This window comes from Mustela nigripes, chromosome 10 (genome assembly GCF_022355385.1).
Source record: "Mustela nigripes isolate SB6536 chromosome 10, MUSNIG.SB6536, whole genome shotgun sequence".
In the NCBI taxonomy this organism is placed as follows: domain Eukaryota; kingdom Metazoa; phylum Chordata; class Mammalia; order Carnivora; family Mustelidae; genus Mustela; species Mustela nigripes.
The window spans coordinates 5,499,852-5,523,370 of NC_081566.1; the positions used below are offsets into that span (position 1 = coordinate 5,499,852).

Sequence of the window (23,519 nt, forward strand, 5' to 3'; positions counted from 1 at the left end):
CCTTGAATGAGAAATTCCAAAACTAAAATCAGCAATAAAAAGAAATGAGTTGATAAAACTCTGGAAATAAAAATTATATCAGAAAAGAACTAGATTACATACACGTGCTGGACTCCCTTCAGAAGAGAAATTAAATAAAACAGAACTAATATTAAACTACCATCAAAGACAAATTTCCAGAAATAAGACCTGATTCTGCATACTGAAAGGGCTCACCACACGTTGAGAAAACGGCCTGCAATAATATACTCAGAAAAATACCCTAATAAAACCATTAGACTTTAAAGATGAAAAAACATCCTTAAGGTCTCCAGGCAAAAAGATCAAATAACTTAAAAGGCCAAAAGAATTAAATGAGCAAACTTATTAAAAGCAGCACACAAAGACATACAACAATACAGCTGTATTTTCCAGAAACTCAAGAAAATAAAGGTCAAATAAAAAGTTTTCAATAGACAAGAACACAGGGACTGCTGGTTCCCAAGAGCCCTAATCAATCTACCAGATCAAGATTCAGCAAATTTTTTTTTCTGTAAAGGCACCAAATACCACAGTAAACAGCTTAAAACTACAGAGATGTAATGAAACATAAAAACACAATAGTGGGACTCCGGCATGGCTCGGTGGGTTGAAGCCTCTGCCTTCGGCTCAGGTCATGATCCCAGGGTCCTGGGATCGAGCCCCGCATCAGGCTCTCTGCTCAGCAAGGAGCCTGCTTCCTCCTCTCTCTCTGCCTGCCTCTCTGCCTACTTGTGATCTCTGTCTGTCAAATAAATAAAATCTTAAAAACACACACACAAGATAGTTACAGCAAACTTTTAATGCACCATTTTCATCACATGACAGATCAAGTAGACATAAATCAAGCAACTGAGACAATTTTTTTAAATAACTGGAAGTTTGTATCTCTTTATCTCCTTCCCCTATTCAGCCCATCTCCTCCCCCACCTTCCTTCTGGCAACTACCAGTTTGTCCTTTGTCGTTGAGAGTCTGCTTGGTTTTTTGTCTGTTTTGGTTTTCAGTGTCCACATTTCTGTGACATCATGGTCTCAGTCTCTCTGACCTATTTCACCTGAGCATAATACTCTCTAGGTCTAGCCATGTTGCCATAAATGGCAAGATTTGATTTTGGCGGCTCGGCAGTGTTCTCCCGTGCGGGCACGCGCGTGGGCGCCAGTAAGCTTGATCCAGTCATTTGTCAAGGAGCATCTGGATTGCTTCCATATCCTTGCTATTATTCTAAACGTGTATTTAGGGGCGCATCTATCTTTCAAGTTAGCGTTTTCATTTTCTTTGGATAGATATCCAGTAATGGAATTAAGTGGATATTGTAATATTTCTATTTTTTAATTTTTTGAGGAACCGCCATACCGTTTTCCACAGCAGCTGCGCCAATTTACATTCCCACAAGTGGTGCACAAGGGTTCCCTTTTCTCCACATCCTCACCAACTCTGGTCTTTCTTAAGAGATAAAACAACTTAAACCACACAATCAAAGTAGACCTCAGGGATAATAAAAACACGCTTACAATATTCTTCTCACACACCCACAGATCATTCACAAAACTGATTATATATTAAGTTAGCAAAAAAATGCAAAACTTTCATAAAGTAGAACAAAACTGATCACAATGCAAAGATACTAGAATTTACTAACAAAAAAACAGAAAGGCCTTTACCTCTGGATATTTAAAAGTCTCATATTAACTTGTGAGTTAAAACTACAGAATTTTTTTTTAAAATGACAAAATACTGTATATATCAATCTAGGAGATGCACTGAAAGCAGCGATTAGAAGAAAATTGACTCAACTAAACACAAGATAATAGAGGCAGAAATTAATGAGAGAAAGAATTTTTAAAAATCTACATCTAGGGACACCTGGGTGGCTCAGTTGGTTGGACGACTGCCTTCGGCTCAGGTCATGATCCTGGAGTCCCGGGATCGAGTCCCGCATCGGGCTCCCAGCTCCATGGGGAGTCTGCTTCTCTCTCTAACCTTCTCCTCGTTCATGCTCTCTCTCACTGTTCTCTCTCTCAAGTAAATAAATAAAAACTCTTTTAAAAAAAAATCTACATCTAATGAAATCCTGTTGTTTTGAAAAAAAGAGAGAGAGAGACACCATAAACTAGCTTTATTTAAGGGAAAAAAAAGGCACAAGTATACAAGAATAACCACTGAAGCAGAAGGAATTTTAACAATTATAAGAGACTAACTTTGCAGACTTTTAAGCAAATTTAAAAGCATATATAAAATGTACAATCTCCTTGAGAAATACAGATTACCAATATCGATCCCATTAAAGCTAGAAAGCCTAATCAAACAGACTTTCGTAGATGAAACAGAGAAAGTTGTCAAAGAACTGCCCCCCCCAACCATATGCCCAGTCCCAGATGTGCACAACTTGTGTGAGAAAATTTTGGAAGTCCTGAAAGATTCAAAAGTAGATTTGAGAAATGGAAACACATCTTGTATCTTTGGATAGAATTCAACATTATAATCATTTCAATTCTCCCCAAATTAGTTTATAAATTTAATGCAATCTAAGGAGTTTTATGGAATTGGATTGAAGTGAAATGATACTGCTGACTATACTTTTTTGTTTAAACACATTAAAAAGGTAAGAGAATCAACAAGGATCGCAGAAAAACAGAAATGGAATAAAACAAGAAAATGGACTGAACCATGTTTCAAAGGAATAATTCAATCACACTGAAGGGGGAAGAACCAACCCAAATAACTTTTGAACAAAGTGTTTTGACTATCTGCCTTCAGACTAAGAAACAACTGAAAGCAAATTCTGAACTATTAATTTTTTTTTACAGGGTATCACTTAACAATTCTCTAACTGATTTTTAATTAACATATTCTATGACTGAACAAACAAGAAAGAATATTGAGTGCCAGGTTTTTCTCTCAGAGAAGGGAGATACAAAAATAGAAAAATGGAAAACTAGAAAACAGTATGTGTTGAACTGGAATTATAGGTACTTAGTATGAACTCATGGTGAGACAGACATAAAAATGTGTGTGGAGGCTGTGTATATACGTAGCTCTCTCCACTGAGGGGAACTAGAATGAGCACACCTAACACCCACATCCTATCTCCTAAATACTGTCCTCCGTTTAAAGGAACAAGGGCTCCATGCAGAAATGAGTAATCCAAAACTGAAGCAGGGAAAGCAAGGATGAGCCTGGAACATATGAAGCCAGAAAGCAAAGAAGCATTCGGAGAACAATGAAGAAATGTCAAAAGGACACAGAAACCACTGCTCTGAAGGGATGCCCACTGGCCATAAAATCAAACTGAGCATAAAAAATAAGTTGATAATAACAGATAACAGATTATAAATTGATAATAACAGATTACAGCCCATTTATAGGATTTCAAATAGGAATCCATAAGTCCATACTCATAAATTATTTTTTAAAAATAAAAGCTCTCTTGGGGTGTCTGGGTGGCTCGGTCGGTTGAGCAGCTGACTCTTGGTTCCGGCTCAGATCATGATCTCGGTCCTAGGATCAAGCCTTGTGTTGGGTTTCCTGCTCAGAGGAGAGTCTGACTGAGGATTCCCTCCCCACCCCCCTTTCTCTGTCTAAATAAATAAATCTTAAGAAATAAAAGCAAAGCTCTTCCTTACAGTAGAATGCCAACTAACAAACGTAAAGTGAACTACATTAGAAAAATCACCATTTTACAAATATAATAATTACTGATTCAGGCAAAGTCATCAAAGGATATGAAATTAAGAGGCAGACTGAAGTTTGAGAATATCTACCAAATCTCAAAATATTTCCCTATAAATATTAATTACAAGGTGAAAACCAGTAGCTTTTCAATGGAGAAATCTGGGAGGCATTATCTTAAGTGACCATAATCATCAGTAATGGAACAAATGGATAACATATACATCCAGATATGATACACTGAGAAAACATATAATTTTTGTGGTTGCTCCTGCCAAAAATATATGAACTCAAACTAAAACTAAGAAACATTCTATAAAGTAACTACCCTGCACCCTTCAAAAATACCAAGATCACAGAAGTCAAATTAAGTCATTCGCAACTATCTTCTCCCATTCTGAAGGCTGCCTTCTAGTTTTGTTGAATTTTATCTTCGCTATGCAGAAGATTTTAGGTTGAAGTCATCCCACTAATATATTTTTCCTTTTGTTGCCTTTGCCTCGGGAGACAGATCTAGTAAGGAGCCACTACATCTGATGTCAAAGAAGTTACTGCTTGTGTTCTCCTCTAGGATTTTGATGGTTTTAGATCTCACATTTAGGTCTTTCATCCATTTTGAATTTATTTTTGTGTATGGTTTAAGAAAGTGGTCCAGTTTACCCACACCATTATGTATTTTTAAAGTACTTATAAAACTGAACACCCAAAAAACAATGCAGTTAAAAGGTGAGAAGACATGAACAGACAGTTCTCCAAAGAAGACTTACAGCTGGCCAACAGACACATGAGAAGATACTCCACATCACTCATCATCAGGGAAACACAAATCAAAACTACCATGGATATCACCTCACACCTGTCAGAATGGCTACAATTAACAGCACAGGAAACAACAGGTGTGGTGAGAATGTGGAGAAAGGGAACCCTCATGCATTATTTGTGGGAACATAAACTGGTGTAGCCATTCTGAAGAACAGTAGAGAGATTCCTCAGGAAGTTGAAAATAGAACTACCCTACAACCCAGCAAGTACACTACTAGGTATTTACCCAAAGGATACAAAAGTACTGGTTCAGGGGCACCTGGGGTGGCTCAGTCCATTAAGCTCCTGCCTTCAGCTCAGGTCATGATCCCAGAGTTGTGGGATCAAACCCCAGGTCAGGCTCCCTGCTCAGAGGGGTGCCTGCTTCTCCCTCTCCCTACTACTCCCCCTACTTGTGTGCTCTGTCAAATCAACAAATAAAATCTTTAAAAAAAATACTGATTTGAAGGGATACATGCACCCCAATGTTTATAGCAGCTTTATGAACAATATCCAAACTACGGAAAGAGCCCAGATATCCATGAACAAACAAATGGATAAAGAAGATGTGGTACATATATATAACAGAATACCACTCAGCCATAAAAAGAATGAAATCTTAAAGGAGGGGGGCAAGGTGGCAGCAGTGGAGAGGATCTTATTTCATCGGATTCCTCAAATTTAGCTAATCAAACCATTCTGAACACACACAGATTCAACCTGACATGTAAGATTTATCTGGATCTCCACAAGCAGAAAAATGACTATTTTTGCAAGGTAGGAGGTGTGGAACCTTGAACTTTGGGAGAAATACCGTAAGATAAATGGAGGAGCCTCCATAAGCTGGCCACCCAGAAGTGATTAACACCGGAGCAAAAAATTGGGAACCCTGGAAATCTGCCATAGTGAGAGGTACCTCCTTCTGAAAAGGGCATAGGGGATGAATAGGGCAGAATTCTAGGGGAATCACTATGGTCTCAGGATTCCAGGAGACTCAGAAAGGGGTAAGCCTAAACGGATGGACTGCCCCAGCAGTAGATGGGGAGAATGGTTACGGTTAGCGAGCCCAGAAGGGATTCTCAATTCCTTTCATCATCAACTGTGACCCAAGCCAGTAAGGAGGCCGCCCTCTGCCTGACCACCCTGAAAGAACTAGAAGGTACAGGCTGTTTAACACCCTAGGGGAGATATAAAACAGCTTGTAGCTGTTATATCAGAGACAGCTCTCTGAGCAGTGTGACCCGTGAGATGACACTGGGGCAGCACCCAGCATGACCACGGAACTGTGGAAGAGGGTACATGCTTGAGTCCACGGCCACTACCAGTTGCAGAGTTAAAGCACAGAGATGTTCATGGGTCCCCATGACTCCCTCAGGAGAGGAGCAGTGGGCATGAAATGCATGAGTCTGTGCAGTTTGGTATGTGAAGAGATAGAGACAAATCCTGGAGGATTTGTTGTGGGGTGGCAGGAAGGTGGAGGGGGCAGTCCACCACACTGCTGATCTGGGCGAGATTCCTGAACAGCCATATTTGCTCCTACCATGTAAAGGCAAGCCACCAGGGAACAAAAGTCACACAGTCAACCAGTCACATTATGCCCATCCCGCTGACAAGGTAAAGGGACACTCCACCCAGGCAGAGAGGCCTGAGAAGCCCCGCAGCAGGCCCCTCCCCCAGAAGACAGACTGGAACAACAGGCGAATGACAAGCTTATTTCCCACAGGACTGTAGAACTCCAGCAGCAGGGGAAAATAATACAGGGAGCTCCAGGTGTTCCCTCATGACTCATTTATACCGCAGGCTAAAATTTTATATTTCTTTTCTTGGTCTTTTTTTTTATCCTGTTCCTATTTTAAACAGATTCTTTTTTCCCAACCTATGTTTTTTAAGTTGCTTAACTTTTATTCACATCTATGTTTTATAGATTTATGACCCACACTAGCCCATTTTCATTCTATTCAATTTTATCTTGATATATATAAGTTCTGATTTCTTTGCAATTTTGGGATATAGTGTCTTCTAACACAAAGAACAAAAATCAATCAAGAACAAGGAGATCACCCTGCTTTGTCTCCCTGAGAGATTATAATCTCTTTCCCTGCCTCCCTTTTTAACTGACTTTTGCATGGGTCATGTTTGATATTTTGGACTCTGTTCGTTTGCTCAACCATCTCTTGAAAGAATGACTAGGAGGAAGAACTCCCAACAAAGAAAAGAACCAGAGAAAATGTCCTCTGCCACAGAACTAACAAATGTGGATATAAACAAGATGTCAGAGATAGACTTCAGGATAGCAATTATGAAATCAACAGCTAGGCTTGAAAAAAGCATTACTGACAGTACAGAATCTCTACACGCAGAAAGGAAATCTAATCAGACCAAACTTACAAAAATGCTCTGAATGAGATGCAGTCTAAACTGGGTACTCTAACAGCCAGGGTAAATGGGGCAGAAGAACAAATCAGTGACCTAGAAGATAAGCTGATAGAAAGGAAGGAAGCCAAGGAAGAGAGGGATAGGCAGCTAGTAGCCCATGAAAACAGAATGAGATCAATGACTCCACGAAATCTTCCAATGTTAGAATTACTGGGATCTCTGAGGGGGTGGGAGAAAGAGGACTTGAAGGTATATATAAGCAAATCACAGCTGGGAACTTCCCTAACCTGGGGAAGGAAATAAGCATTCGTATCTAAGAGGCAGAGAGGACCCCTCCCAAGATCAAAAATAGATCAACACCCTGATGTATAATAGTGAAGCTTGTAAATCATTAAGACAAGGAAGCTATCCTGACAGCAGCTAGAGGGAAGAGATTTTGTACACATGGAGGGAGGAATATCAGAATAAGAGAGCTATCCACAGAGACCTGGCAAGCCAAAAAGGGCTGGCAAGACATATTCCGGGTAATATATGAGAAGAACATGCAGCCAAGAATACTTTATCCAGCAAGGCTGTCACTGAGAATGGATGGAGAGAGAAAAAACTTCCAGGACCAGCAGAAACTGAGAGAGTATGTGACCACCAAGCCAGCCCTGCAAGAAGTAAGGGGGAGTCCATAAAAGAAGACCCCAAGAGCAATATAAACCAGATATTAACAGAGACAATCTATAGAAACACAGCCTTTCCAGGCAACACAATGGCACTAAATTCATATCTTTCAATATTACTCTCAATGTGAATGGGCTGAATGTTCCTATCAAAAGACAAAGGTTTCAGATTGGATAAAAATGCAGGACTCATCCATATGCTGCCTACAAGAGACTCACTTTGAACCTAAAGACACCCCCAGATTCAAAGTGAGGGGATGGAGAACAATTACCATGCCAACAGACCTCAAAAGAAAGCTGGGGTAGCAATTATCATTTTTGATTAATTAAATTTTAAACCAAAGACTGCAGTAAGAGATATAAAGGGACACTTAAAGGGTCTATCCAACTAGAAAATGTAGCAATTGTAAATATCTATGCCCCCAACATGGAAGCAGCCAGCTACATAAACCAACTAATAACCAAAATAAAGAACAATATTGATAATAATACATTAATAGTAGGCAATTTCAACACTCCACTCAGAGCAACAAACAGATCATCAAAGAAACAAGAGCTCTAAAGGGCACATTCGACAAGATGGACTTTGTAGATATACACAGAACATTCCATTCTAACACAACACAATACTCATTCTTCTTGAGTGCACATGGAACATTCTCCAGAATAGACCACATACCTGGTTAAAACTCAGGCCTCAATCGATGCCAAAAGATTAGGATTCTTCTCTGTATATTTTCAGACCACAATGCTTTGAAACTGGAACTCAACCACAAGGAAAAATTTGGAAGGAATGTAAACACTTGGATATTAAAATACATCCTGCTAAAGAAAGAATGGGTCAACCAGGAAATTAAAGAAGAACTTAATCCATGCAAACTAATGAAAATGAAAACATGTTGGCTCAAAAGCTATGGGACACTGCAATGACAGTCCTAAGAGGAAAGTAAACAGCCATCCAAGCCTCTCAAAAAATCAGAAAAATCCCAAATGCACAAGCTAACCTTACATCTAAAGGAGACAGAGAAAGAACAGCAAATAAAGCTTAAACCAAGTAGAAGAAAAATAGTAAAGATTAGAGCAGAAATCAATGAAACAGAAACTAGAAGAGCAGTAGAACAGATCAACGAAACTAGAAGCTGGTTCTTTGGAAGAATTAATAAGAATGATAAACACCTAGCCAGACTTATAAAAGGAAAAGAGAAAGGGCCCAAATTAATAAATTCATGAAAAAAGAGGAGAAATCACAACCAATACCTAGGAAATAGAGACAATAATTAGAACTTATTGCCACCAGCTGTATGTCAACAAACTAGGCAATTTGGAAGAAATGGATGCATTCCTGGACACTTATAAACCACTAAGACTGAAACAGGAAGAAACAGACAATCTGAACAGATCCATAACCAGCAAGGAAATTGAAATAGTGATCAAAAAGCTCCCAAAAAACAAGAGTCCAGGACCAAATGACTTCCCAAGGCAAATTCTACCATTTATTTTTTATTATTTTTTAAATAGATTTTATTTACTTATTTGTCAGAGAGGGAAAGACAGCACGTGCACACACAAGCAGAGGAAGCAGCAGGCAGAGGGAGGAGCAGACTCCCTGCTGAGCAGGGAGCCCAGTGCAGAACTTGACCTCAGGGCTCTGGGATCATCACCTGAGCAGAAAGCAGACACTTAACACACTGAGCTATCCAGGCCTCCCTCTACCAAACATTTAAAGAAGAAATCATCCTTCTCTCTCTCTCTGCCTGCCTCTCTGCCTACTTATGATCCTTCAAATAAATAATAAAATCTTTTAAAAAATTAAAAAAAAAAAAAACAGGGTGCCTGGGTGGCTCAGTGGGTTAAAGCCTCTGCCTTCTGCTCAGGTCATGATCCCAGGGTCCTGGGATGGAGCCCTGCATCGGGCTCTCTGCTCAGCGGGGAGCCTGCCTCTCTGTCTACTTGTGATCTCTGTCTGTCAAATAAATAAATAAACTCTTTCAAAAATAAAAAAAATAAAGAAGAAATCATACCTATTCTACTAAAGCTGTTCCAAAGAATAGAAATGGAAGGAAAACTTCTAAACTCTTTCTATGAGGCCAACATTACCTTGATCCCAAAATGAGACAAAGACCACATCAAAAAGGAGAATTACAGACCAATATCCCTGATGAACATGGATGCCAAAATACTCAAGAAGACCCTAGGCAATAGGATCCAACAGTACACTAAAAGGATTATTCACCATGACCAGGTAGGATTTATTCTTGGGATGCAAGGGTGGTTCAACATTTGCAAATCAATCAACATGATAGATCATGTTAACAAAAAAAGAGACAAAAACCATTTGATCCCCTCAACTGATGCAGAGAAAGCATTCAACAAAGTACAGCATCCTTTCCTGATTAAAACTCTTCAAAATATAGGGAGAGAAGAAACATACCTCAATACCATAAAAGCTGTTATGAAAAGCCCACAGCAAATATCATTCTCAATGGGGAAAAACTGAGAGCTTTTCCCTTAAGGTCAGGAACACAACAGGGATGCCCACTCTCACCACTTTTGTTCAACATAGAAGTCCTAGCCATAGCAGTCAGACAACAAAAAGAAATAAAAGGCATTCAAATTGGCAAAGAAGAAATCAAACTCTCTCTTTGCAGATGACATGACACTTTATATGGAAAACCCCAAAGAATCCACCTCCAAATTACCAGAACTCATAGCAGTTCAATATGGCAGGATACAAAACTGATGCCTGGAAATCAGCTGCCTCTCTATACACTAACAGTGTGGGTGAAGAAAGAGAAATTAAGGAATTGATTCCATTTACAATAGCACCAAAAACCTTAAGATACCTTGCAATAAACCTAACCAAAGAGGTAAAGGATCTGTACTCGAGTAGTGAGGAACTACAGAACACTCATGAAAGAAACTGAAGACGACACAGAAAGATGGAAAAGCATTCCATGCTCATGGATTGGAAGAATAAACACTGTGAAAATGTCTACGCTAGTTACCGAGAGCCATCTATTGTTTCAAAGTAATCTCTATTAAAATACCATTGACCCTTTAAAAAAAAAAAATGGGGCGCCTGGGTGGCTCAGTGGGTTAAGCCTCTGCCTTGGGCTCAGGTCATGATCCCAGGGTCTTGGGATCGAGCCCCACATCAGGCTCTCTGCTCAGCAGGGAGCCTGCTTCCCCCTCTCTCTCTGCCTGCCTCTCTCCCTACTTGTGATCTCTTCTGTAAAATAAATAAATAAAATCTTAAAAAAAAAAAATACCATTGACGTTTTTCACAGAGTTGAAAACAACCCTAAAATGGATGGAATCAGAAAAGACCCTGAACAGCCATGGGATTGTTGAAAAAGAAAACCAAAGCTAGAGGCATCGTCCCTGACTTCAAGCTGTATTACAAAGTTGTGATCATCAAGACAGCATGGTATTGGCACAAAAACAGACACATAGACAAGTGGAAGAGAACAGAGAACCCAGAAATTTCTGTACTAGTCTTGCAACTTTTCTATAAATATAAAATTATTTCAAAATGAAAAATACATTCCATTTATTTCACTTATATATTTCTTATATGTTAAGTCTAAGAAGTCTATGTAATAAAACATCTCTTTAAATAAATATATTCTTCCATCAGTACAAAAATTCTGAACAATAAAGCACCATGCCAGTTATCTGGTAGTGTGTTTTATTTTTAGTTGTAGACAAAATGACAATGTATCAGACAACCAATGGAATCTTATTATTCAAGGAAATAATGATTCCAAAGTTTCATAGGAAAACACTGCCTGTTGATGAAAAAGGAAAAACTAATCCTGCCATATTTTCTCAGTACAAAAAGTCAAAATCACAATCACAAAATCATCATAAATACCTTGTGTTGCTAGAATAATCCCACATGGCCACATCTAGGAGGCTCCGAACCCAGGTTTTAGAGGGCTCCTTAAGAAATTTTTGTTGGTAGATCCCCACAACAAGATCTTCTACAGTGAGCAGTTCTAGATCTTGCCTGATTTCTTCCATTGGTAAAAAGAAAAAGACAAACAATTACTGAATTTAGGCACATAGAACACATACACCAAAATGGAAATACAGATGTTATAATGCACTTCAACAGTGACCTAGTTTTACTTACTTGATGTCTTTGCCATATGCTTCAAACACCAGTTGACTCTGGCTCTGTCATCAGACTGGAGAAGGGAAAAAATTTACTTGTATTTTCTCCTACACTGAGTTAATTTTAATCAATTGCTGTCCTTTCAGACTGGGGAGGTGGGGGTGGCAGGAAGGGAAAGACTAAAGAGTTTGTGACAACTAAATGAGAACCATAAAAAAGAGCAACATATATTTTAAAAAACTGCTGCTTTTAATAACCAGTTACATTTATAAAGCAGTGCTAACAGACTCTGTGAAAAACAAAGGAAATCTAGGGTAGGCACATGATGAAACCAATGCTCAGAAAAAGATAAGGTAATCTGTTCATGGTTACACTAAAGTAGGTTAAAACCCAGTTCTTCAACTCTTAGCTAAAAGAATTTAGACAAAATAAAGAATAAAGTCTCTCCAAAGATTATAAAAGAGGATCAAGAGATTGCTACAAAAACAGTTTTAAATAAACAGTAATCTTACTTAGAAGGACAGATGTACAGATTAGAACACCCTTTCAGAGTAAAAAAAAATATTGAGAAGATATTTCAGCAGGAGAAACTAAAAACAGGAGTTCAAAGTAGAAATGTGTTCAGCTACTACCTACCACAGAAATTATACCTAATCCCATTCTAAACAATTCAGAATGAACGTTTTAACACACACAGCTAACAAACAAGCCAACTCACTTTCTTTGCGTACCTTTCATGGATCTTTCAGTATCTAAGTGGATGCCTTAATAAAAAATTCTAACAATGAAATTACCTTGCAGTAGATAGGTGGCCAGTTTCCTGGATTTGGGTGAATAAACCTATAAAGGTTTTGTAACACAGCTGCTTGGTCATGCCCAGATTCAAAGTTTGAAATAGGAATCTTGTGACTAGAATCACCTGAAGGGAATAAAAAGGAGGAAGCAGTTCAAAATTTGACCAAAATAAGTATTACAAAGTGGGTAAGGAAGTAGGGGTACAGGAAGACAGTACTCGGTAACTCATATTTAAGCACTTGTACCAAGCCTAACTACGGTTACGTACTTTACATAATTTACGCCATCATCTTATGAGAAAGGGGATGTACACATATTAGAGAAGACACAACTGACACAGAAGTTAGCACAGTAGGTTAATAGTTGGTAAGCAACAGAATCAAGAGTCAAATCCAGACTTAAGTGACGGAGCCCATACGTTTTCACTATTCCCATCTGCCTTTCATGAATCTGCTTTATATATAAGGCTGGAGAACATTATAGCAATGGCTGCTTTTTAAAAGGCTGTATGATTAAGATTTCCAATTCCAGTAAAAAAAATAAAATAAAATAAAAAATAAAAATAAATGGACCAAGTAATTCAGACTAACCTCCCACAAACATTTAATGTATCTGAGGATATCAAGAGTACGCACAGTAGCAAGAAATTATTAGATCCAGATGCAAGAGAATACAGGAATCCAGAGAGGCTCTCCAGACCGCCTCCTTCGAGGGCAGTTTTTCCCCAGCAGCTACTTCCCAATTCCAGAAGAATAAACTGATTAGCTGAGAAGTGTACTTTTGACAGCTTTTGGGACCTGGTCTGCTAGGACCCCAGCTATCTAGCAAAAGCAAACATAAATCCTCTCTGGATGAAGAGAACATCATTCTAAGCCACAAATTACTTTAAAATCATTTTTTTTTCAGTGTGGCAGGGGAAAGACGGGACAGGAAGATGGGAGAGAAGCCTGAGAAGCCACGGTAAGCTGGGCCCCTGGAGTAGCGGACGGGAAAGCTTGTCGCGGGCTGAGAAGCAAGCAGCTAAAGCAGCAGCTTGCAGATGTCCCAGTAAAGCCTACAAAGATCTCCAAGTTTGGATTTGCCATAGGTAGACACAAGACAAAGAAAGCCTAAGCCAGGGCGCCTGGGTGGCTCAGCGGGTTAAGGCCTCTGCCTTCGGCCCAGGTCATGACCCCAGGGTCCTGGGATCGAGCCCCGCATCGGGCTCTCTGCTCAGTGCAGAGCCTGCTTCTCTCTCTCTCTCTCTTTCTCTCTCTCTGCCTACTTGTGTTCTCTGTCAAATAAATAAATAAAATCTTAAAAAAAAAAAAAAGATTAAAAAAAAAAAAAGAAAGCCTCAGCCATATCCATCAAACTTGGACCAAATAAGCCTAAAAAAACTCTTGCTCCAAAAACCTGTTCAGCAGCAGCAGCAGCAGAAGCTTTTAAGGAAGAGGAAGACTGAACCAGAGGAAATGCCTCCAGAAGCAAAGATGAGAATGAAGAGTATTGGAAGGGACACACCTACATCAGCAGGACCAACTCCTTCAATAAAGGAAAAGTATGATTTCCTGGAAGCTATGGGAGTGAAATATAAAATCTCATCTCAGAAATGTCCATGACCAAGACAAATGAGGTTTCAAAAGTGGATGCAAATATGGATGCAAAGTTAAAAAGAATAGTTTCTTATTTTAAAGAATGGTAAAAGAATATTCTCGGAGCCACCTTTTTATTTTTTATTTTTTTTAAAGATTGGGTGGTGGTACACAAATAAGAGTTTGAAATTAGAGTTAATATATGTTTTGTATTCAGATTTCAAGACATTTTGCTAATTTTGTAGTATCATGTGATTAGTTTCCAAAAAGGTTACACATAAGGAAAAAAAAATCAAATGGTACTTTTCTAAGAATTACATATTTTTAGACACAACTATTAGCACATTAAAAGGAAAAGAAAAGTTATTGTCTACTTAAACTGCAGAATTACTCTTAACTCCCTTATTAACCCAAACCGGCTCCCAGGAACGCTGTATAGAGAAGGAGTGTTGTACTGGAAGGAAAATGTTGCTGGAATATATTAGATATAATTAAAGTACAGCTTTTTCCTAATAGCCATTTGTTTTAAGTCATCACAAACAAGGTATTGCACTGCTATCAGTTGGTACAGATGCTTAGCTCTTTAAATTTTTTTTTAAACTTTATGTAAATTGTTGAGTATTTGAAATAACCCACTTCACCTGAATGGGTCTTGTCTACCTTCATTAGTGTTTAAAGACCATTTGCTACCAAAGTAAATCAGTATTTTTAATGTGCTTTCCTTAGTTTTTGTTATTAGCTAGTTCTTGTAAGCATTTCCACCAAATCCTGAGGTGAATCACAAGGAAGCTCTTTTCAAATACAAATCACCACCAAAAATTTAAATTTATATATAATAAATATTTGGCTGTATTTTTCTTAAAGATAGAACCAAAAAAATAACATTTTATGAAGATGAAAAGGAGAATGATGTACTTTCTGCAACTCTGTTAAAGCTTAAGTTACTAACTTGTGAAAGTGAATTTGGACTTAATACAAGAATTCTTATTTTAGCACAGTAATATGCTCTGAACTGTATACATATTAATTAATGGCCTCTCAAAAGTATAGTTTAGGTATTAAAGATAAAAGAAAATGCATCTTTAAGCATATCTTATGGAATCTTTGACCACATATATGTTGTTAGATCTACGTATTGTAGGGCTTTAAAAAAATTTTTGTATATGAAATTTTTTCATGTGATAGTTAAACACATCTTTAAAAGCACAGTCACAGATAAGAAACAGTATATGATTTCCTTGAAAACTCCTGCAATGTTTAATTTGGAGGCAGCTCCGTACTACTTTATTGGTGATAACTACTGGCTGAGCTCTTTTAACAGGTAATTGAGAAGCAACTTGTATATATTCCTAACACTTTGTTCATTTGCATTTTAGAGTAAGCCCCAAATAAAACAATGGAAATATATATAGAACTATTAGTTCTTACATGGTTTAATTATATCAAGATATAGGAGTTTAACTTGCTTTAAGATAAGCAAACTTTCCACTTTTGTCCAATTCACTGTTTCTGTTAAAATAACCTCCCTCCATGGGCGGAAAAGAAATTTAATAAAATAAAATAAAATAACATCTCTCTCCTACATGAGCTTATCTTGACTCAAATGAAGTATTAACCTAAGGCCAAAACGTGAGAGAAACGACTGATATCAGTGTCTTTACGACAATACCAGTAAATCTGGGGCACCTGTGTGGCTCAGTTGCTTATGTGCCCAACTCTTGATTTCTCTGGTCATGATCTTGGGGTCCCAAGATTGAGCCCCATGCTGGGCTCCAAATTTCAATGGGGAGTCTGCTCAAGATTTTCTCTCTCCCTCTCCTCCTTCCTGCTCTAAAATAAATCTTAAATACCAATAAATCTGTCATACTCAAAACCAATTTTTTTCAGTCTATATGAATAAACAGGTATATGAAGAAAAAAGGATGAAACCAAACCAAATTTGACAGGAAGAGATCCAAAGGTATTCCAGCTACCCAAGTTATTCAGCACAGATTTTAAATAATCATGCTTATATCTGAGGAGATCAAATTATTAATTGCAGCATATAGTTATAAAAAAAGGATACAGAAGATACAATTGCTGATAATGACAGATTAGAGAAAAGCTGAATAAATGAAACACCTGCTTGAAAGCACTGCTGAGATAAAACTGCAGTAAGGAATTACGGGTCCAAAATCCAGGAGAGGAAGAAATGCTGGAGAGCTTGATTCTGGCATTTAGGTTCACTGGTAATCTGGGCATTTACCAGTTCTGGAAGAGGAGATTTAGAGTCCCAGAAAATGAGCAGTTCTCAACAGACCTAGACTTGTAAGAATTAAAAATACTACTCCAAAGACCCTGGCTGGCTACATCGGTGGAGCAGGTTTTGACTCTTGGTCTTTGGGTTGTGGGTTCAAGCCCCACATTGAGTATAGAGATTACTTAAAAATAATATCTTCAAAAAATAATACTCCAATATTACTTGAATATCTTTTCATTACATACTTAATATATACAATTGTATTCTGGTTTCCATTGTTCATGCCATGAAGTCAATTACAAATTTCACAGATGATCCTTTGGTGGTAATCTACTGTTCCCCGCTTTTTAGAGATCAACTAGGAATAGATGGCATTCTTAAAATATCTGAACCCAATTTTGTATTATCTCAATCTCTGAAATTGGATTAAGGTACTTTCAGATGGCTAGCAGCAGTAGCCACCTTCTGACAAAAATCAATCATAATTTTTTTAAGAGGAATAACAAGTTTTTATATCTACTGTTCAGCACTCAAAAATAATGAGACATAGCAAGAGATCTGATACCTTGACTGAACATCAAGATAACCAACAGATCCATAAAGAAGATCTCTATAATAGGGTTATCAGACATAAGACTTTATATGTTCAGGAAAATAAAAAATATTGATAATTTCAGCAAAACCATTAAAAAATAACCCAAGGTAAATTTTAAAAACTGAAGACACATTCTCTAACCCATGTCAGGATGGCAAAATATTAGCAAACCAATTTAAGAGCTATATAGGGACTATGCTCGGTTTACGGCTGGAATGGAAGGTTGGTTAGCAAATTACTAGATGAACAAAAGACACAAATCACGTGAGACACCAAAAAACCACTCACTATAATGTGCAACTGGTATCTCTAACCAAACTGAGAATAGAAGGGAACTTCTTTATCAGGATCAAGAGTGCATACAAAACATGAGAAGGAACAAAACAAAAAGCACAGTGAACAGCATACTCACTGGTGAAACATTAGAAACTACAGAGTTCCTAGCCAGAACCTACGACAAATTTTTAAAGTTTTAAATAAAAAATAGATTAGAAAAAAGTCATTTCACAGATAGGACTATACAAGGAATTCACTAAAAACTCAATTATAGCTTAGCAATGGCTAAATAAAACTTAAATGCAAAAGTAAATAAAAATATAATTTTAAGAGATGTAACTTATAACAAAATTTATAAGCTATAAATTTTACAAGATATTAAGATCACTGTGAAGAAAATTTTAAGTATTGTAAGGCATTACAGATCTAAAAAAATAAGAGTAGAACCCTGTTCACAGATAGAATATCAAGAAGCTGCCAGTTTTCTCCAAAATGATCTGAAGATTTAAAGGTAATCAAAAAGTCAAGAATAATGTTCCAAAACAAAATGAAGAACCTTGGCTAAGTATTAAAATACTGTATTTAACAGTATAGATACCAAAAACCAAGTAGACCAATAGAACAAAATAAAAGATACGGAAAAGGGCACCTGGGTGGCTCGGTGAGTTAAAGCCTCTGCCTTCGGCTCAGGTTATGATTTCAGGGTCCTGGGATCGAGCCCCACATCGGGCTCACTCCTCAGCAGGGAGCCTGTTTCTTCCTCTCTCTCTGCCTGCCTCTCTTCCTACTTGTGATCTCCGTCAAATAAACAATAAAATCTTTTAAAAAAAAGATATGGAAAAGATGCAGGCATCAAGAAAATGCGGCACCACATACTGACAAACAAGCTGATTACTGGATGAATGATGTGGAGACAACGGATTAGCCATGTGAGAAAAAAAAAAAGAAAGAAAAAATCTCTACTTCACACCATACAGAAGTCAATGTCAGGTGAATTAAGAACTTGCATATGAAAAACAAAACTTAAAAACTATGCTCTATGGCTTTCAAGTAAATAAATGATTAAGAATGAAGAGACTAAGCAATAATATGGAATCAGAATTCTTGAAGTGGGGGAGAATGAGGACAAAGACCTCTCAACCCTACAAATTCATACAGAACCAGAACGCTTCCAAGAAAAACATGGCAGTGAGGGTGGGGAGATCAATAGATTCTGTATCAATACCTTCTCCAGATTTGAAATTCTTTGATTCTAATGTGTTAAACCATAACGCCCATCTATGAAGTCTTCAGTTACTCTCACTTACGCGGTTTCATAAAAGGCCAGAGAACAGCACGGGAGCATGTGAAAGATCTACACGCACGTTCCTTAGCTTCTACTCACTCTTCATCCACATGTACATCTGCTTCAGTGTATATTCCTCTATGAAAAACCATCTTTTCCTAAGCATCAGGCTGATTACATCAGCATAAGCATTTTTTAAAAAGATTTTATTTGCCAGAGATGGCAAGTAGGCAGAAAGGCAGGCAGAGAGAGAGAGAGAGAGAGAGGAGGAAGCAGGCTCCCTGCTGAGCAGAGAGCCCAATGTGGGGCTTGATCCCAGGACTCTAGGATCACGACCCAAGCCAAAGACAGAGGCTTTAACCGACTGAGCCACCCAGGCACCCCAGCATAAGCATTTTTAGTTATTATGTCAACATGGCTGTCCCTTTAATACAATCATTTATTTACCTTCTTTAGCTGGCACACTTCCAAGGGTTACCAAGTTGGCAATTTAAGGCCTGTCTAAATTGGTGAGCTCCAAAGTGGCTTACCAGTGAGCTTTCCTGAGTGAGACTGTGACCAATTTTAAGTAGTTTGAAAAATAAGTTAAGAAAACATTCCTAGAATCTTTAATAGGTTTCTGTTAAACTGGTTAACTTGAAAATGTAAAAATAAGAGGCGCCTGGGTGGCTCAGTGGGTTAAGCTGCTGCTTTCGGCTCAGATCATGATCTCAGAGTCCTGGGATAGAGCCCCGCATGGGGCTCTCTGCTCAGCAGGGAGCCTGTTTCCCCCTCTCTCTCTGCCTGCCTCTCTGCCTGCTTGTGATCTCCCTCTGACAAATAAATAAATAAAATCTTTAAAAAAGAAAATGTAAAAATAAGCCTTAAAAACTGCTTTAAAATCAAGTATTGGGGTGCCTGGGTGGCTCAGTGGGTTAAGCCTCTGCCTTCAGCTCCGGTCATGATCCCAGGGTGCTGGGATCGAGCCCCGCATCGGGCTCTCTGCTCAGCGGGGAGCCTGCTTCCTCCTCTCTCTCTGCCTGCCTCTCTGCCTACTTGTGATCTCTGTCTGTCAAATAAATAAAATCTTTAAAAAAAAAAAATCAAGTATTTATCAGAACCAAGATAATAAACAGTAAAGCCAATGGCACTCTCACAAATGAGTCTGGCAAATAGCAAGGATTCCAATGCACTCAAAGATGAACAAACCAGAAACAGCTTAAGTAAAAATGTAGTTAATTCGCCAGCTAAACTTGTTTTTGTCTTCCCACAACCTATTTGGTGAATAACCTCAGAGGATGTAACACATGGGGAGATTAGCTCGGTTCACACTTCAAAATCTACAACGGAATTTTTCTTCTGTATTATAAACTGTTTTTCATTCAAAGCTATAAAGGGACCAACTACAAAAATTTGCCCTTGCCTTGTTCCAAAGTCTACTGCCCTGATTCCAAGCAGGCAAGCAAATAAAAAGGTCTAGTATATATTTTTCACTAAGACCTGTAAAAACTCAGAAGACAAAGGAATTCTAAAATATTCTCATTTGTAAAGAACAGCGTTACAAATAAAATAGCTGCTTGTTATAGCAGATTTGAAAAACTTACTTCTTATTGTTGTCTAACTGCTAGTTGTCTACGTTTTTAAAAAAAAAAACAACTTATTAAAACAATTACACTTTTGAATGTAAGTTAAAAATAAAACTATTATGATTTTCATTCTAATCACAGAGGAAACTAGTTAAAACCTATTTCATAGAAGAGTTTAGTTCAGAGCTTAGGTACACATATACTTTGGTATCCCATAAGTCTATTTAATATTAAAGTTTTAAAGTTTTTGAAGGTTTTAAGGCTCACATACACCATCTACCATTTCTATGAGGATTCTCCAACAATAAGGATGTTATTCCCCCAACTTAAGTTTTATGTGTCCATGTAAAGCTGTAACTCTTTTCTTTTTAAGATTTTATTTATTTGACACACAGAGATCCCAAGTAGGCAGAGAGAGAGAGGGGGAAGCAGGCTCCCTGCTGAGCAGAGAGCTGGATGCAAGGCTTGATCCCAGGACCCTGAGACCATGACCTGATCCAAAGGCAGAGGCTTAACCCTCTGAGCCACCCAGGTGCCCTAAAGCAGTAAGCCTTAACCAGGTACAGACACATTCAGTGTCTATTATTCTACCCCATTCCCTTATACTTACTTGCAGCTTGACAATGAAATCGAAATCCTCGTGGAATTTCACCTGTAATACAAAATATTTTGTTGAGAAAAGCCCTCTGGTTTTGCTATAGTCATGTATCATAGGATGACCAAGTTATAACACAGATAGGTAATCTCTACTGCTATGTGAAAATACAAAAAAATTAAACTTTCATAGAAGTTACTGTTTTTCTTAACCAAAGAATGAGAACTATTAAAAAGAATTTTGGTATATTATCTAAACTACTTTAAAAAGGAAGTTACTCCTTACAGAAAAGAAATAAAGAGGCCTCTTAACAGGACACGTGCACCCGAATGTTTATAGCAGCGAAGTCCACAACAGCCAAACTATGGAAGGAACCTAGACGTCCATCAACAGATGAATGGATAAAGAAGACATGGTGTATATATATATATACAGTGAATATTATGCAGCCATCAAGAACCCTGAAATCTTGCCATTTGCAATGGCGTGGATGGAACTAGAGGGTATTATGCTAAGCAAAATCGGTCAATCAAAGACAGATAATTATCATATGATCTCTCTGATATGAGGAATTTGAGAGGCAGGGCAGGGGTTGGGGGGTAGGAAGGGAAAAAATGAAACAAGATGGGACCAGGGAGGGAGACAAACCATAAGAGACTCTTAATTTCAGGAAACAAACTGAGGATTCCTGGAGGAGAGGAGGGTGGTAGGGAGAGGGTGGTTGGGTGATGGACACTGGGGAGGGTATGTGCCATGGTGAGTGCTGTGAATTTTGTAAGACTGATGATTCACAGACCTGTATCCCTGAAACAAATAATACATTATAGGTTAATAAAGTAAAAATTTTAAAAATTGTAAAAAGAGGCCCCTTAACATAGGGCCTCATGCATGTATAGCTTAAAAAAGGTCTGTAAATTCAATCTTTTCAATGTGTTACAACTGTATAAAGAAAAGCAGTTATTAATTTATCCTAAGGAGCAGCTCTCACAAGTGTGAGCAGGATGATTAGTTTCTCTGTCATGAAAACACAAGAAAATCACTGGATTATTCTAATGAATTTTAAAGCAACTGACAAAACTAAGGCTGAAGTTCTTTTTTTCCCCAATCTCTATTCTCCCTTCACTCTTCTCCCTAGAGATTTCTCCTACTTGCCTTAAAGGTATACTGGTCCTGGAACTACCCTTTTGGGAACCTAACTGAATCCTACGCCTTCACTGCTTCTGGGTTTGCAAGAGTGGAGAAGCCAGAAGAGCTGTTGAGAACATCCGAGAGATTCTCAAGTATCAGGCTATTTCCGTACCTTCTCTTGTATTCCTTAGACCAGGCAACAATAGGTATTATTTCCACTTTACAGATAAGCTAATAAGTTCAGAAAGGTTAATAACTTTGCTCAAAGTTACAGAACAACCACAAGTTAAAAGCTTGTGATGTCCGAAGTGAGGGATGGATTAAAGAAATAAAAGAGCAAAGGCATAAAAAACTTTTAAAAAATTCCAAGATGCAAGGCCACAGGTAAGCAAACAACAAACACATTTTCAGGCATACTATCCACCAAATTCTAACACCTTCTTGAGGTTAAAAACTTAAACTAAAAAATTCTGTGTAAACACCTAGCTCAACCAATTATGATCAGGTCTTTATTACACTTTAAGAACTATATGTCAGCTCTTAAGAAAACAAATACTGTTAAGTAAAGTCAAGATCAAACGCATGGTGTTTTAAGATTTAGCATCTAGGGACTCCTGGGTGGCTCAGTTGGTTGAGCGGCTGCCTTCATTTAGCTCAGGTCATGATCCCAGCATCCTGGGATCAGGTCCCACATTGGGCTCCTCACTCAGCGGGGAGCCTGCTTCTCCTTCTGCCAGTGCTCATTCTCTCTGATAAATAAATAAATAAATAAGATTTACCATCTACTCACTCCGACTACTTACCAGGATTTATAAACCTATGGAAATCAGCCATAATACCTTCCTGGAGAGAGTATTTCACACAGCCTATTTCACAAGGGAGGAAGCGCTGTGCACAGTGCGGAGGTAGCTCGCCATGGCTAAAAATGTTCAAAAAATAGAAAATGCCTCCAAGCAGAGCTAAAAAGAAATAAAAAGAAAAAAAAGAAGGTAAGACTACACAAACAGTTGTGAGTTAACTCCTCCACAAAAGCAAAAGTTTTAGAACCATTTTCCTTGTGCTCCTATCATCCTAAGAGCTGGAAAAAAGAAAACTGATAATTTGTACCAGATAAATGAATCAAAATTTTTATTACACTTATCAAGAATTACAGTGGTAACCACTCTGCATGAAGCAACAAAATTATTCAAACTTGCAGCCAGCTCTACATAATTTAGCTAAACATAAGCCCTGAATTTTAGGAATGACTTAAGAAAAGCTGTGACCCATATTCAACAAATATGAGAGGTTCGGGAAATAAAGCCAAGTAGAATCAGTATAGAAAAACTCTGATATAAACTATGGACAATTTAGTTCACTCTTCACCTTTACCCAATATACACAAGAGCACCAATAAATACTCAACGAGAATGTGAAGAGTCTTACTTAACAGGATTGACCACATTTAAGACTGTTAGAAGTTTATTAATTTTCAACAAATTCAGAACACAAAACAAGCCAGAAGGAATAACGAGGATTCTTATTAGGTAAGTTCTTTTCTAGGCTAGCTCAATAGTTCAACCTCTTTATAATTTATATGTATTTAAAGGTCTAGCTATAAACACTTAAATATATGAAGTATATTTATTAACATAAAAAGCAGTTATTAACCAAGAAACCCGATTTTTTGTATAAAACACAACAAAATCTCTCCACTGTTATTTCAACAAATGCAAATTACCCGATCTTTCACAACTTTAGCACCACCATATTTGAACACTGGTAGTCAATTACTCTGAAATGCAGGATCAAAATGAACAGAACACATAATTAATCAT

The 23,519-nt window shown here is 37.9% G+C and overlaps 1 protein-coding gene across 2 annotated transcripts in view; it reads right to left on the minus strand.

The window, feature by feature from the left end:
* The window catches only part of MAEL (maelstrom spermatogenic transposon silencer), a 37,407-nt gene that overhangs the window by 11,715 nt on the left and 2,173 nt on the right, over positions 1-23,519 (minus strand). For both annotated transcript variants that reach the window (XM_059412481.1, XM_059412480.1), the window contains 5 exons: positions 22,506-22,661; positions 20,590-20,631; positions 12,445-12,569; positions 11,669-11,723; positions 11,408-11,549 (listed from right to left, as the gene is read on the minus strand). In XM_059412481.1, coding sequence (XP_059268464.1) covers positions 11,408-11,549; positions 11,669-11,723; positions 12,445-12,569; positions 20,590-20,631; positions 22,506-22,661 — 520 coding nt within the window. The remainder of the gene's footprint in view (positions 1-11,407; positions 11,550-11,668; positions 11,724-12,444; positions 12,570-20,589; positions 20,632-22,505; positions 22,662-23,519) is intronic.